The 16,562-nt window shown below is 39.4% G+C and overlaps 1 protein-coding gene across 2 annotated transcripts in view; it reads left to right on the forward strand.

The window, feature by feature from the left end:
- Window positions 1-1,429: 1,429 nt before the first annotated feature.
- kcnk10b (potassium channel, subfamily K, member 10b) overlaps window positions 1,430-16,562 on the forward strand; it is a 16,913-nt gene continuing 1,780 nt past the window's right edge. The window contains exons 1-6 of one of the 2 annotated variants that reach the window (XM_005723791.1): window positions 1,430-1,484; window positions 5,107-5,522; window positions 12,499-12,616; window positions 14,287-14,447; window positions 14,691-14,883; window positions 14,979-15,121. In XM_005723791.1, the coding sequence (XP_005723848.1) occupies window position 1,484; window positions 5,107-5,522; window positions 12,499-12,616; window positions 14,287-14,447; window positions 14,691-14,883; window positions 14,979-15,121 (1,032 nt within the window). In that variant the 5' untranslated portion in view covers window positions 1,430-1,483. Of the gene's footprint in view, window positions 1,485-1,701; window positions 2,087-5,106; window positions 5,523-12,498; window positions 12,617-14,286; window positions 14,448-14,690; window positions 14,884-14,978; window positions 15,122-16,562 lie in introns of those variants that run through there. The other variant, XM_005723790.1, reaches the window with a different exon arrangement.

The raw sequence follows: 16,562 nt of genomic DNA on the forward strand, positions 1-16,562 counted from the left end.
TGAAGAGTACAGTACATATGATAAAAATATGACATGCACAACATAATAATAGACAACCTGACAAAGATCTCCTGTGAATATTTGTGTTTCAGTACTTGGATTTCTGGGTGTGGAGTTGCAGACTAACAGGGGGAGCAAGTGGGGCTAGTGTAAAAATCAAAACAAAACAGGAAAACATATACAGCCGTAAATTCAGGACCACTTGACCCTCTCAAAGGTCATCAAGTGAGAAATCATCCTTGAAAGCCCATCTTCAAACAGATCCCCCGGTTTGAAGTATTTCTCTCTAATAAATAACATTTTGTTAAATGTCTGGCTGAAAAGGCTTAGGTATTAAAATAACATTTAAGTAGTAGTCTTAACAGTGTGACAGTAAGAAGAGCAGGAGCAGGAGCTAGACAGATTTCAGCCATAGGTTTTCTTTCTTTTTATTTCAAAATGCATTATGTGTTTACATAACTTTTTTTTTCTACTTTGGTGGGTGAGGTTAATGTGTTTTGTGGCTTTGCAGACAGAATACTGCCTCAAATGGACTAAAACAGCTTTCTGGTTGTTCATGTGGCTGGTTCAAGAGCAAACATTATAATTTATTCACCATGTGGGTCACTAGATCCTTTCCAGTTGCACCAAAATCATCAATAAGCATATCATTAATGGTAGCCGTTCTTCTTCATTACTGCAACAAACTCTGACCATGGTGTGCTGTTATCATAAAAAGCCAAATCCTCAGTGACCTAGTTTTACAGTAAAATGTAGGAAACTACAGTACCACAAATATAAGTTATGATTCATCTGAGTACGTGTTGGCCACGAGAACATTCTGTCAGCATCATATTGTTAATTCTCTTATTTTCCTTGCATTGTTTGATTGAACTTTTAACCCCTTGCGTCATTTACCAACAAAAGAATATAGTGTGACAGGCAACACATTTTACTGGCACTTGAATTGGGCATAAGTTCAAAGGAGAACTGGTCAATGACTACATTGGACAATAACTTTATTGTAAAGTGATCAATATTTTTGATGCTCAAAGAGCTGACTTTGATCATTTAGGATCGTAAAGACGTCAGTTTACAATAATGTATATTTGTTTATTTGCAGTGTATCCACACGATGATCTATTTCGATTTTCCCATAAGACCGCATCTTCTTTTATTAAGTGATTCATTTCTGATCTTGTACATGTGTGTGTTGCAGGGCGCATTTACATAACAAATAGATAACGAGACAGTTCATTTCCCCCCTGTCTAAACTGTCATCCCGCCAAATCATCAGATCTATAGTATATGATTGGGGGGGCTGCCGGAAGAGGTGACCTCCCTGTACCATTGAAGCTCATAAATAATACAGTTTTCCTCACATGCGTGAATGATGTAATGGGTTAAGTCTGCCTCTGATTTGGTGATCATCTTTGCGCCATGTGGTCAGACGCTGGTTACGGTAACGATAATAGGATCATCTGGTTTTGGGGGAAAATATAAGAGTGAGTATTGAAAATCGGATTCCACAATGAGAGAAAATGCCTCTGATGCAAAGCTCGATGCACATTAACAATGAAGGCAGGTGGAGGAGAGCGCTTATTTGAATTAAAGGGAGGGGACAGCATCCTCCCTCGTTGTTCTCGCTGCCGGTGTAACGCGTGCGTAAAGTTGCTAGGTTGGGCCACACTCCGGCTGTGTTTCTGGACCGGACCATTTGCGTGCGTGCTCTAGTGTGAGTTTGGAAGTGGTTTGGACCGCGGAGTGGAGCCACTGCTCAGTGCAAGGTGCCACACGTATCTCTGTCAGTCTGTCAGGCGAACACCACGCGTCCAGGCGAGGTGGAGAAGGGAAAAAAAAGGAGGGGGTGCAAGAAAGGAAGACAGACAATGCGGTTTTGCGATGCCTTTATTCCTTTGTGCAATCCACTCCCACTTCGATGAAAAGATGATGTGTCCAACATGAATTTCTTGTGATTTGTCCATTTTTTCCTGTATTTCTGCGATCACGCTGACTGAATTTACCTGCGTTTTCACTGAGCCAAACCTAGAGATGAAATTTCCAATAGAAAACCCGAGAAAACAAGTTAACTGGGATCCAGAACAAGGTTGGTGAATATTGCTGTTTTACTGTGGAATAACTTCAGATATGCAATTAAATAGTACTCTTAATGTCAGTAGCCTAAACATCTGAATGGAAATACTTGATACACAATCTCATCAGGCTGCATTATTCACAGATTCAGTATACAGAAATTAATATTTATGCTTCTTTTCATTTAATTGAGCGGTCCCTTTATTTGCTTTTGTGATGCAAAATTACCATTCATATACGACAACGCGGCTTTTCTAGTTTGCACTATCTGTCCGCTCAGACGTATAAAGCAACGCTGCTGGATGCGGAGCTCTGGTAGTGACAGGCTGGCAGAAATAACCAGTGTGAAAGCGGAAGAGATTTCAAAAGAGAACTAGGCTGTAAAATGTGTCTACTTAAAAATAATGTCGCCATCTAAAAGACATCATTATACTTAGGAATAGAATTTATAAGAATTTCAGACATGCGATTTTTATTTGAAGAGAAATGTTGTTGTTGTTGTTGTTGTTTTAAATAATATCATGGCTCATGTACCCCTTGCCCTTTCAAAAGCATATAAGAGTCGTGCTAAGTCTCCAGTCACTGCTGGAAAGGAATTCTGCTTTAATACACTATGCATGGGTATCGTGTTGAGGATGCTTGCGCCTCCCTTAACAGAGGTTTTATTTTGAAATCAGTCACTGCCGGAAGTGTTTGGTGTGCACTGGGTTTGATTTAATGTTTGAAATTTGAGGCTCAGCTGCCGAATTAAACGCCTACAACCTGCCCAGTGCCACAGGGCCTAAAGCTTGCCTGAGCCTTTATGTTTAATACCACTAGACTTCTTTTTGTACACTCAACTGTACATCAGATGTAAATATGATAGATACTGTCATCAAACTCCTTATCTGTATCCACATGCTCTGTATGTCCATCTTTGTGGTCCACATGAGGGGCATCACTACATGAGAACATTTCCTCTGCTTTGGCCAGACATACTTGGATCCAAAGGGAGGGCTGAGAGGTTGAGATCAGATAAAAAAAGAAAAAACACCACTTTCCACTCAAGCCTTATTTAATTTGCAAAAATCAATTCGAAGCTGTTGCATGGTTCAAAAAGGATTTTGCATTAATGGATCATAGCCTCAGAAAGGTGAAATGCAAACCTTATAGTGCTCACTGCACTTCTGGTTTCAACTCTAGCTGTAAAATATAGATTATAGTTTCATATTCTCTGCTTTTTCTCAGAAGTGCATGAAGTTGACTTTGAAATGAACCAAATAAACTAAATATATGACATTCAGTCATAGTTAATTTATTTAATTTCATGCAGTCAAACACTGTGATAAAAAGAAAATTAAAATCTTAGTTAGATTAGTCATGGACTTGGCCTAGTTTGAAATTCACTAACCAGTAACTGTTCCACTTCATCTCTAAAAAAACATTGCACCAAATATAGCATACTATACTGAGTCTTCCAGCTGAGTCTTTTTTTTTCTAATAGATTTGTGCTCTATTGCAGTCAGCACCTTTAAAGACAGATACTATAAACCGAAAGTGTTTTTCTCCACCTTAAGCTGACATCACATTGGTGTTATTGATTCAGTCTTTTATATAAGAATTGACTCGGAAGATGAATAGCTCTTAGATCAGGGAACAAGCCACTTCCTGGACATTCTTTGACTCATGGGTCGATGTGTGTGTGTGTGTGTGCGCGCGAGTGCATGATCATGCTGTGGGGACCTGAATCTGTTTAAACACTCACACTACGGGAACAGAAAGCAAGTCCCTTATGTGTTAAGTTGAGGTTTAGGCAAGATGGAATAAGTCTCCAGGAAATATTAAAGAAATACATGTCCCCCCCTCTAAAGTCATAAATACTTGATTAAGCATGTGTGCATTGTACTTAGCATATCCCAAAAGTAATATCACCCCATTTAAAAAACAAATACATTTCTCATCCCTACCTTCAAAGGTTACATCACAGACAACAAGCTCCACCCATGGCTCAGAGGCACTCCATGCTTTCCCTTTTTGGAGTTGTGGGGGCGTCAGGGCAGGGGTGAAGTCTAGAGCTCTGAAAAAGCTCACGCAGTGCTTTATATACATTAAGGAAGTCGAAATTTGGCTATCTCCATAGGTGATGTTTGATGGTTGACCTGCTACAGTACACATGCATTTGTTATGAAACCTCTTTGGAAGACAATAACTGAAAGTGGCACTTATCCCTCACTTACAGTCTATTAGAAAAATTGGATCCTGCTTCCATTCAAAGAGAGTAACTCAATTTTCACCTTCACCTCTGCCAACATTACTGTAAGGTTTTCATTGGTGTGCTTTTTATATATCTGTGTCCATCCATCCATCCATCCATCCATCCATCCATCCATCCATCCATCCATCCATCCATCCATCCATGTGTTGTAACAGAGCAGGGTTGAAATCAGATGTTAAAATGAGAGTACAAATTATGATCTGTAAGGCAGATGTGAGGCCAAGAGATTGTGGACCCCTTTTCACAAGTGAAATCTGAAATACATTTTATATGAAGAAATTCTCAGGATAACAAGCTTCTGAGATGACAAAGGAGTCTTGTTATGTTTGGCGGAGCTGTAGGCTGGATAACTAGATTTTTTTCTAATAGTGTTTGACTTTGCAAAAAGCCTTTTATTAGCCCAGTGTAGGAGGTATAAAATGTTTTCAAAGCTTCATAAAGGACACATAGGTTTTAAACAGTTGTAATGAAATTATGTTAATGTCTCCACAACACAAAATTCGAAATATAAACCAAAAGAAAGGCAGAAGGTGAGAGAAAAGGTGAAAATAAGAAAAAGAATCTGCGGACAAATCAACAAATGAAATGTCCAAATGCCTGTTGATTTAGGTAAAAGGTTCTTACAAAAAGAGCCTTTAGCCAATTATTATAAGACATCATAAATGACCATCAGAGAGACAAACGTGCAGTAAACCACTGGTGTTTCCATCTTTGTAATCTATATTAAAAAAAAAAAAGTGTTACAACAGCCCTTTCTTCCCTCCTACTTTCTTTGCTAGTGGCAGTCCAGACCAACTTGGTCCCTCCCAAAAAGGTCCAGCCTGGCATGGTGAAGTCAACCCTGGTCCAGGCAAGTGTTGCCACCATGCAAAACCCAATGGGCTGCGACCCGAAAGCCAGTGGTCACTGTCCACTGCCACGTCTGTCCATCTCATCTCGCTCTGCCAGTGTTGTGGCTAGCATGGACACAAACTCTGATGGCTCGACAACGGGGCTCCACTCAGTGATGAAGTGGAAGACGGTGCTGGCGGTGTTCATTGTGGTTGTTCTCTACCTGGTTTGTGGAGGTCTTGCCTTCAGGGCTCTGGAGCAGCCATTTGAGAGCAACCTGAAAACTAGCATCACCCTGGAGAAGGCCTCTTTCCTCGAAAGGCACCCATGTGTTACTCCCAATGAGCTGGACGCCATCATCAAGGTAAGCGCTTGAAAGTGGACATGATTGTCTGGTGTTTGTTTCCTTCTTCCAGGCATTTTGGCAGCCTCTGTGCACTTTATTATAGTACCGAGCAATTAGGTAGAGGTAAAAGGATGGGGAGCTGGCGCTATTCCCAGTTGTCGTAGAGCAGGAGGCAGGGTCCCCTGGATGGGAGCAGAGTTTAAAAGGATGGCAAAGCATGGTATCCTTTACAGTGGGCCTATTTTGTGATTAAGAAGTAGCTACGATAAGACTGCACAGTGCTCCTTTCTGTTAAATAAAGGGAATGTGGAAGTGCCAAAAACTGCAGTTACTCTAATGGCCTCTTAAACTTGGCTCCAAAAGTCAATCCTCACAGACTCCAGAACTCCAAAATGCCCAACTTTACAGCGTTAAAGAACACATTTACAGCTTGGCACAAAAATAGTTTTGACCTGCTAATAAAAACTACAGTGGGTGAACTCCTTCATTTTTGCACTAAAGTAAGGGATTTGGAGCCACTGAATTTTATACAATTTAAAAATTGTTTGTGCTCTCAGGGCTTTTTGAGGCACTTTTAATCAAATTATATGACTGCTGCTTGCTACAGCCTGACCAAGACATTTGTTCTGCCCTTCCCATTGAATGACGGTTTCCTGAGTAACAGCTGATAACTGATAACAATCAACCCTCCCGTAGAAACCTAAATGCATTTAGTCTTCTAATAAACACGGATCTTTTAGAACACATACACCAGTACATGCAGCCTGATATTACATAACAAAAGACAGCATGATCATTGAGAAGAGGGCAAAAAATGTCTTCACAATGACCTTTATGCTATATTCACAACAAACATTTTTTTTATTTAATTGCAGCTCTCTCTAGTTTTCTTGCTGTGTAAAGACAGAGTAATGATAGCAATATGGCCAATTTTCTCCCATTTTATTTGACAAATAACTAACTTGTATTTGCATAGCTAAAAAACCTTCAATAATAGATGTGTTAGTGCGATATGAAATTCCAGAGTGCAGCTTTAACAACGCCCACATGTTTTAAATAAGGAAACAAGCTCATGGCTGTGACAGCGCTGTTATATTTACTGTGAGAAATGTCAGGAACCAAGTTTTCTTTCAATGTTTTCTTTTTAATACTGTGTGATGTTGCTCTATTATGACATACAAATATTGTTAAAATCTTTAAAGACCCAAGAGAGATTTCAGAAACTCAATATTCTAAACAGTCTCCCCAAAATCCCGTCACTATCTGCTTTCCCCCTCAATACAGCATCTGCTGCATAGAAGCAGGGTGCCGGTGTTTTACTGGGCACAGCTGTTCGCCCAAAAAACTCGCCTGATAACTCTTAAACCTGCGGCATATGGTCTGATGCTGTCTTTAGAGTGTTCCACATTTTACCAAGCCAGCTTGTGAAACTTTTTTATAATTGTGCGCACTATCAAGCAGACCCACAAAACAGAACCATTCCCATCTCATTGAAACTTAACGGCGCATTTTACAATGCATTTTTATGGTGTCAGCCGCTTTATAACACACTATGGCAGCAGTTCACATTGCTCTCTAGCACCACATCCAAAATTATGGATCAAGATTTAAGGTCACTACACCCAGCTGACACTTACAACTGCAAAGGGGAGTGGAAAAAGATTTGAGATGTACGAGTGGGTGAGTGGGAAGTTTGATTTGTGAGGGAGTGATGGGAAAAAGCAATCAGTTTGCAGAGAACATCTAGAAATAAAAGAAAGAAACATTCTGGACAATCAAAAGAACTGAGTAACACAAAGCTGAAATACAAACACAAGCACACAATTAACAGGAATCAAAAGAGACTGAAAATAGTTTTTTTTTGGCAATGGAGAGAAAAAAAAACAGCCTTTTAGAAATCTTGTGCTTTCCTGTTTTTCGAATGTAGCTTGAAAATAGTAAAGACTTGGAAACAACCAAATGGCAATGCTAATGGTGTGTTCCACTTTCCACTAGGATGGCTCCATTTGACGTTAATATCTTCAACACTACTCTAGTGAATATCGGACTGCCTCTCTCCTTCTCCACACCCACCTCTGTTCTTTTCTTCTTCTGCTTCTAGCTTCTTCTTTTATTTCTCTAGCAGTGCTCAACCTTTGAGCCACAAAAGCCCTATCAAGAGCTTTCAAAAATCAATAACAGTATGTCTTATGGAGGAGTGTGTGGAAATTAGAACCTTTAGCATGGAGTGCCTGGGGTCCGGAGGGAATCAATTATTCATTACACAGACCAGCAGGCACACACACCTCCTGCTGCTCAACGTAAAAGTGCTGCAATCATAGACATGAGATTCTTCTAGACAAATCATCTAATTCAGATAGATGAGAAAATGTTTAATGGCATGTCAAGTCATTGATGTGATATAGTTAATTAAGAATAGTGGCAAATTAGTCATGCTCGGTTTGTGCACTTATGTGTATAATGATGAGCTTTTTACTGCTACTCCTCTCCTTTCAATCGTAGCTTCATAAGTGATGTACTAACATAATCAAAACATAATATGTAAATTTCTGTAAATCAGTAGATATAATGTTGATCTGCTGAGTTGTTATGGGATTCCAATACTAAGTGTAAGCCATGTGTGAAGTTCATATGAACAAATAACACTTTTTTCCCCTGGTGTCTCAAGCAAAAGCCTGGAGGACATGCTGCTTCACAAGTACTCCATCAAAAAGTATGCCCAGTCCTCTAACAGTTTCCATTATCGGCCTGTGTGTGCTATGTCAAGCCTGTCACTCAGCCGAAGCCTTTATGCGGGGACACAGCAGCGGTGACTCACTGTTGTCAAACTGTTTGGTGGAGGAGTTGACAGAAAAATGGCAACCTTGGGAAGCATGTGCATGCCTGAGATGGAAGCAGACAGTATATCACATCGCAAGCTCTTGTTAGGGCACAGCGTGTGTTGATTTAATGTGTGTGAGTGTGTGCCCATGCACGTCTGTTGACCTCCTCGTGTCTTCTTCAATATTTGTGTCGTCCACGCACCCACTGTGCGCCCACGAAGACAGCAGACCTAATTGGCTTTCCTGTTGCTGTTTTGATGACTCACACTATGGCACGATGTGAAGCCGTGCTGTTACTGACACCAGTCAGGTCTCATTTATTGATGAGTCACTTATTTAAAATAAACTTTTGTATTCACTGAGCTACCTGCAGTAGAATCTACGTCAGGTTGTGCTGCCATTTCTGTCATAATCTTATGTAGCACAAATTGTGCTTTTCCGGAAAACGTCAAGCAAATTCTACATACTTGATCAAATGCGAAATCAAAATGCTCCACTAACTAGTGAAGGCTAAGCTCTTTAGATGGCTGCACTGAAAAAGAAAGGCAAAAGAGATTCATTTCTACTCATTTCCATTTCAGGTTTTCCTTGAAAATACCTCCACAGCTTAACACTGGGCTTTTAAGCATGAATAATAAACTTTTATTTTTTTTCACTATTATATTGCTATTTTCATTTGAATCTGATCACCTGTTCCACATGAAAAGTCAATCATAAAAACCAGCCATATACAACCATTCTGTGAAGACATAATGAAAATCACATGATATTTTGCACAATGCTATTATTCATTTAACATAATCTAAAAAAGTGCATTTAAATTAATTAATCAGGAAAAAGTGTGAGCACATCTATAAAAGCAAAGGTTTTGGTAGTTTGCTTATGTGGAGCATTCTGATGTGTGTGCATTCAGGATTAAAGACATCAGCAATGATCTTAGAGAACCAATTGTTACTGCCCATCAAGAGCATTTCCAAACAATCTGAGATCCATCATTCCACAGTGAGAAAGATTATTCATACGTGGAAAGCTTTCAAGATAGCTCCAAAGTTTCCGAGGAGTGGAAATCACAGCAAATTCACAAGTTTAGACAATGAGTCAACAGGCCCGAAGTTAGCAGGTGAAATGTTAAAACTGGCTTACGTTTGCAAAGTTGCATCTGAACAAACAACAACGCGATTTTGGAACAATGTGCTTTGAACAGACATGCACAATGCCCCATTTGGCAAAAACGAAACTCAGCATATCAGGACACCTCATGCCAACTGTTAAGCATGATAGTGGAGGCGTAATGATTTGGACTTGTTTTGCAGCCACAGGATCTGGGCACCTTATAGTCAGTGAGTCAAACCTGCATATATCAATTCTAGACAAAACTGGGTCACGCAACAAGATTTGATTACAAGCACAGCAACAAAACTACAACAGAACGGCTAAAAAGGGAAAGAGTCAATGTGCTGCAATGGACTGAAGTGCTGTCCTGGGACCTTAAGAGAGCTGTGCATAAAGGGACACCTGCAAACCTCAATGAACTGAAGTAATGTTGTAGTTATATGTATCCCAAAATTCCTCCACAATGATGTGAGAGACTGATGATGATTACTGAAAAGGATTACTCAAGCTACTGGTGCTAAAGGTTCTGTAGCCTGCTGGATCACTATATGTAATTAGTTTAAATCCACTGTTTCTGTATTTTGGCTTAGTTGTTAAAAAATATGGTATAATATATCATGTGATGCTGTTCGTCTGAGCTGGAACTAAAATAATTTTAGGACCTGGTAAGGACCAGATGATTTTATATTATTATTATACCGTGATACGTAACCTTAGAAAGAGACCGTGCACTTTCTTTTTACCCTGATTGCATATGATGGACCTCAGTGTCCTTCATTGCAACAAGCATTAAGTCTTCAAGGGGGTTAGGTTAAAGCTTTAGATATTAGTAATGTTGAAAGTGCTGCAGAGGACAGTGCTTGGCAATGTATCACAATGAGGTTGGGTGAAGGATAGAGCAAGGCACCATGCTGGCAGGCTCACCGCTGTCCCCCGCTGTGGGGTAGAAAGGCACACCGAGAGGATAAAAATCTGCAGTGAGTGTGTTTGCTCTGTAATGATCCTGCACTGAAGAAACAGAAAACACATTAGCCACGAGGACTCGTCAGCACTCTGCAGTGATTCTTTGGTGAAATCAAAATAGAAAGGAGCACGAGGCGTGAAACGAAAACACCATTTGTCTTGCTAATTAATGTGCTGCAACACAACACAAGTCACCATCCTCATGGCTCCAAAGTACATGTGCAAAAGGAGGATTTTTCTCTCATGAAGCATGAACATGGCTGAGAAACAGACAAGTGCCAAAAATAGATCTCCTCATACAGTATTCAGATACATTGTGCGGCTATTTATAGCTCTCCCTTGACTCCAGAATTAGGTTATTTGGGGTTTATTATATAATTACCACTTTGATATTGCCCCCATAAAGCAGCTGTGTCTGCTAAAACCTATGAAGTAACGTAATTGAAACTGCCTAATTATAGATACAAAAAATCCGTCTCATTAGGGAGAGAGGGCACTGATGGAGCCGAGGTAATCACATGTAAGATTCTGAATAGGCATGTGCAGCTATGTGTTTAGTGGTCCCAGACTCTCTGCTGTAAAATGCATATCACGGCAGTTCATACATATTTTATTATACCGCTCTGCACTCTCTGAAAGGTTATCTCACATCTCACTGTATAAAATGGGGGCTGCTCTGTGTGGCTTTCATGTCAGCAGAAGTTTTGAGCCTAAAGATAAAGAACTATAAATGCTTGTGTAGAGAACACAGCATGCCCATAAACAGAAAATGTAGAAAGACCAAATGATAGTCAATTAACTTTTCATGGCAGCATAATGGAGCACAGAAGGCAATCAATGAAAATAATGAAGCAGTAAATGTTTTCCCTGCACTAGACAAACTAGTCGATGGAACGCAGAAAAAAAGGCTGACGTGAACGAACAACAGGGAAACAGCAGTGTTTGGGCTGCAAGTGAGAGTCTGTGTGGATTTGGTCCATGTGAACTGTGAAAACATGGAAACTGGGTGTGTGGAGAAACAGCTCCTCGAAGAGAGCCAGACACTGAACAGTTTAAACGCATCCTGTGGTCAGATCAACTTGATGTGCACACGATTAGTAATTCGAAAGGCTCAGAAGAGCCTGCTGCACCACCTTTTACTTAAGTTTCACTGCCTTTCTCTCATTTAAAAAAACAAACAAGTCTTTTTTTAAACTCACAAGCCAAAGATGATCAAGAGGAAATTAAAAAAAGAGCAACTATACATGTTTATTGCAATGCTTAGTTATTGAGTTTCCAATTACAGTTCACAACAGTCAGAAAACGGTAGCTCAACACAATACGAGTCTGGACTGAACTACAACAGTGATCAGCTGATTTAATTAAGTGTAACTCAATCCACAGCCTCAAGGCCAGGGACGTCTCCAGAATTTCTTCATGGGGGTGGCCATGTGGGCACCACCAAAAATATTGTGGTGGCACACCAAAAGCAAAACAGTGCAGGAGTGCCGAAGGTGATGGGGTGATGACTATAAATTGTGAGGGACCTACAAAGTGACACAATATGAATGACAAAAATCACACATGCAGTAATAAATAAATTATTTATTCCGCTACCAAGGACCCCCCTTGGTAGCGCCCCTGCTCGTTCCATGGATATAAGAATGATTCAGACCTCATTTAACTTGCATTCCCTTCCTCTATTGTTCAGAGCCTTTTTTCTTTGTATTCAGGTGGTGACCTTCTGGGCTGATGTTGGAGATCGTTGCACTGGATCTAATCTCAGTTTCCTCACGAGTGTTACGCAATCAATTGCAATACATAGAGGCGCATGTAACAGAAACAATAGTAGGACGTTGTTACTCACTCTGTTCACACCATTGGGGCTGTGTATAGTGAAATCAAAGCAGACACGTGTTTGTTGTGTTGTCATCAGCTGAGCTGGCATACAGTCATAGCTTTGATTAGTTTGTAAAAGCTCAGCAGCAAAACAGGAGCCAGCTGCTATTAAGCATTTTGGCATGACTTTCACTAATTATGTCAAAGTACACATTTCAGTTTTAAGCAATTTTAAATACTTTTAATCCATATAATTTCTATATTTCTCTACTTTCCAGCATGCTATTGATTCTGTGAGTGGAGGAGTGAGGCCTACTGGAGACACATTGTACAATTCCAGTCACTGGGACCTGGGCAGTGCCTTCTTCTTCGCTGGAACTGTCATTACAACTATCGGTAAAACTATTAGATAATGCTCTCTTTATTACTCTAAAACACGATGAACCTGGTATTGCTGACAGTCCATGCAATTTTTATTGTACGTGTGAACCATCAAAATTCCTTTTGAACTCAATTTTAACAATCTAAGAATAATGTAGACTGAGGCAAACCTCAAATCTCATAAAAAATACATGCACGAGGTACTCTCAAAAGCACAGTCTTCATTTATACAGCGTGAACAGATGTAAGAGGATGTACGAGAAGGAAAAGTTTGTAGTAGTGAGGACTACTAAATGGCATCAATGTTAAGCCTTGCCATTCTTAAGTATATATGAGAGAGAGGGAGTCCCATTCACGAGAATTCAGTCTGATGTCATTTTGTTGAAGATGTATGTGAGACCTGACTCATTATTCAGTGTATGATGAAGACACTGTTGAGTTTTTTTTAATTGTCTCATTTTGCCCTTTCTTGCTTTTTAAAGAGAAACAGTAAATTGTGACTCACTGAAATTCTTTTAAAAATGAAAGTAAAAAGACTTTGGGTACCTGGCTTTGATCAGATGGAACATTTTGATATACAATCACAAAATCAAAGCTGAGGCACTACTGTTTGTATTCCCTCTATCAGCTGTGGGTACCATCCTTTAGGTGACTGGAAAAACAGCATGTCCCTGACCTCCTTAATGGTGTAGTCTAGAAATTTAATTAACCTGGTAGCTTGCTTCATTTAATCTAGTGCACAAATAGAAGATCAACACAAATATCACCCCATAGGACCCCCTCCATTAATAATAAAAAAAGCAAATAATATGTATTTTTAATTAAGAGAAAAAGAAAATATTTGAGAAGACCTTCAAAGATAGCAGGATACGATCAATATTAATTAGACATTCCACAGAAACAAAAACAGGGAGGCTTTAACGCTACAGATAAACAGGATAAGATTGACGCCTCCTTAAGGACATCATCTTTTTCCTTTGATCTATTATGTCCAGTGGCTTGAAAAATTGAAGACACTCATTTTAAAATTATATGAGCAATATATATACTGTTAATGTGTTTCTCTTAAAGAGACTGAAATTTGAAATAGATCCTTGCATGCTTTCTTTTTCTGATGCTGAAGCCATTGACTCCATTTTTTTACTAATATACTTTTTCACTAATATACCAATATTTTCTGATCCAATATCCACAATTAGAAGTAAAAAGCAATGAGAGGTGGCTTAAGACTTTTGCACTGTACTGTATGTTGTCCACCATGTGTAAACATATTACTTCTCTCAATAAAGGTAGTATATTCTACACAAAGAACAGGTATTATGCTAATATTCTGCTTTTCAGCAGGTTAAAACAGGAGATAGTGATTTGTGTCTCCTGCCTCACTGACGCTGCTCAAGCTCCTTCCTTTTACCTCCCTGTATCATAGTATGTCATTATTAATTCAATTTTCTTTAAGGGGAATCTAATTATTGCATTACTTACCTCAAGCCCTGCTCCTGGAACTGAAAGGTATTACATAAGAGCTTCAATTGATTATGTTGCATAAGGAGGTCTTGATTGTCTTCTGCTTCTCATCTTACCACTCACTCTTCTTAGCCCTGCTTTGTTTTTTGACCTTCCTGTCCTGTTTCTTCATTTCTTCTCCCCTCCTCCTCCTCCTCATTCTGCTTTCAATTGTTCAACAGGTTATGGAAACATAGCTCCGAGCACGGAAGGCGGGAAAATCTTTTGCATCCTTTATGCCATATTTGGCATCCCTCTCTTTGGCTTCCTCTTGGCGGGGATCGGAGACCAGCTGGGGACCATCTTTGTAAAAAGCGTCTTAAAAGTTGAAAAGATATTCAGGGTGAGATACAAGTAACACATTGTGATGTTTTCTTCTTTACTGGCTGTGTAAACAAGTCAAATATGCAGATATCATTCTAACATTTAGCTGCATTTTTATTCTTACCCTAATGGCATATGTAATGGTGTCTTCTTTTTTGTTTGTGAGCCATGTTTCATTGCTTTTTGTGGCTCACACTGTCACTCTTACATCATCTTTTTAGTTGCTTATATTGGTTCTAAATGCACCTCCTGTTCTTTTCAGCAAAAACACAAGCAGATTAGCCAGACGAAGATAAGGGTCACATCTGTTATCCTGTTCATCCTGGCTGGCTGCATTGTCTTTGTCACCATCCCTGCTGTCATCTTCAAACACATTGAAGGCTGGACCACACTGGATGCCATCTACTTTGTCGTGATCACGCTCACTACAGTGGGAATAGGAGACTACGTGGCAGGTAGAGCTACGCTCCAAAATTCGCGCACAATAAGCTGTTCTGTTGAAGTTTTGGGCTTAATTTCTGACCATAACGACATTTTCCTTCCTCTTCAGGTGGAAATCGCAAGATCGATTACATGAAGTGGTACAAGCCTCTGGTGTGGTTCTGGATCCTCATAGGTTTAGCGTACTTTGCAGCCGTCCTCAGCATGATCGGAGACTGGCTCCGAGTACTGTCTAAAAAGACCAAAGAGGAGGTAAGTCTTGTATATGTATTATTTTACAACTCTACTCTGGATCTGAAGGTTCAGAGGCAGCATCTTATATGTTATAATTATTAAAATATCTATAGTGAGTTAAAAATGATCTGTGGTTTGTGTCTCAATTTTTTTATTTTTAGGATCTCACTACGGTGCTGCAGTATTCAGAATTAAAAGCATTCTTATTTTTCTTGTATTGTCTTGTGCTTCCATCTCTTAAAGACCTCAGTCGCACAGGCTTAGAGACCAGGTGGCATCCCCCTGGCATAGCAGTGTTTCACGATGGAAAAATATGTATTTCCCCAAGCGGTTGGTAATGCTTGCTGGAGGTTGCTGTGTGCCACTAATTAAAATCTGTTACAAAGAGGGTGCTGCACCAAAAACCTCCTTGTGATATCTTTGGTTGAATGCAGATTTCCACCAACATCTGTAATTTTGCAAACCCTCGCCATTTACTTTTCAGAAAGACTTAACTTTTATTTTGAAGGCAGATGCTTTCTCTTTTCAATATGTTCCACTTTTCAGTTTCACCACTGCTTGGCAAGTAGTTTACAAGTATTTGCAAATGACTCAGCAAACTACTTGTCACCAAAGCAATCACAAAGAGGTTTGCCATGCAGCATTGTTTGGGTGTTTGCAAATGTTTTCACTCTATCAACTTCCAGCAACCTCCAGCAACCAATCAGCAACCAACAAGTGGATATGCATGTTTCCCTAGTGACCCTTCTCTTTAAAAGCATCTCGTCTTTTCATGAACATTTAAGAAAATCAATATTAACCTGATGCCAGCTGGGCGTAAGAGTAAGAGGAATAATTGGAAATGAAGCATTTAAGCAAGGGCAATGAAAATGGGGCATAGGTCAATTGAGTCTAACATTCACGAGTGCAGTCTTTTAGACAGTAGCTTTTCTTTAATATTTCCAAGGCTGGTATTGGTAAATGTAAGATCCAACCTTACTAATGGCTACAAAGCTATAATTTAGCACAACAGTTAGAATGAACAAAACAGGTTTCAGATATTAAGTAAAAGCAACACACAAACTTAGTAATTAATGACTACTAAATCACAGACCTGATGAGGGTTAAACACTTTTGCTAGAGCGTACGTTTATTACATTACTAAACATTTTTGTTAAACTGAAAATAGGCTTGTGCCAAGTTAGTAATGAAAGAACCTTTTGTGATATATTGGAAGAGTTCACGCCCAGCAGTGAAGCTCCCTGACAGCTTAATGTTTAATCAACAAATTATTGGCTTTAGAATTATTTTGATGGGTGCGTTTCTTCTCTCAACAGTATGCTGGCTCTCTGAAATGAATGAAACACTCTTCAAAACTTTGAGAATCAATATTTCACTGGAACTTTTGCCACATTAAATATAAGTATCCAACAGTGTAGTGGTAAATAAATAAATAAATAAATAAATAAATAAATAAATA

Source organism: Pundamilia nyererei, unplaced genomic scaffold (assembly GCF_000239375.1).
Source record: "Pundamilia nyererei isolate P.nyererei 1_Seehausen unplaced genomic scaffold, PunNye1.0 scaffold00010, whole genome shotgun sequence".
In the NCBI taxonomy this organism is placed as follows: Eukaryota; Metazoa; Chordata; class Actinopteri; order Cichliformes; family Cichlidae; genus Pundamilia; species Pundamilia nyererei.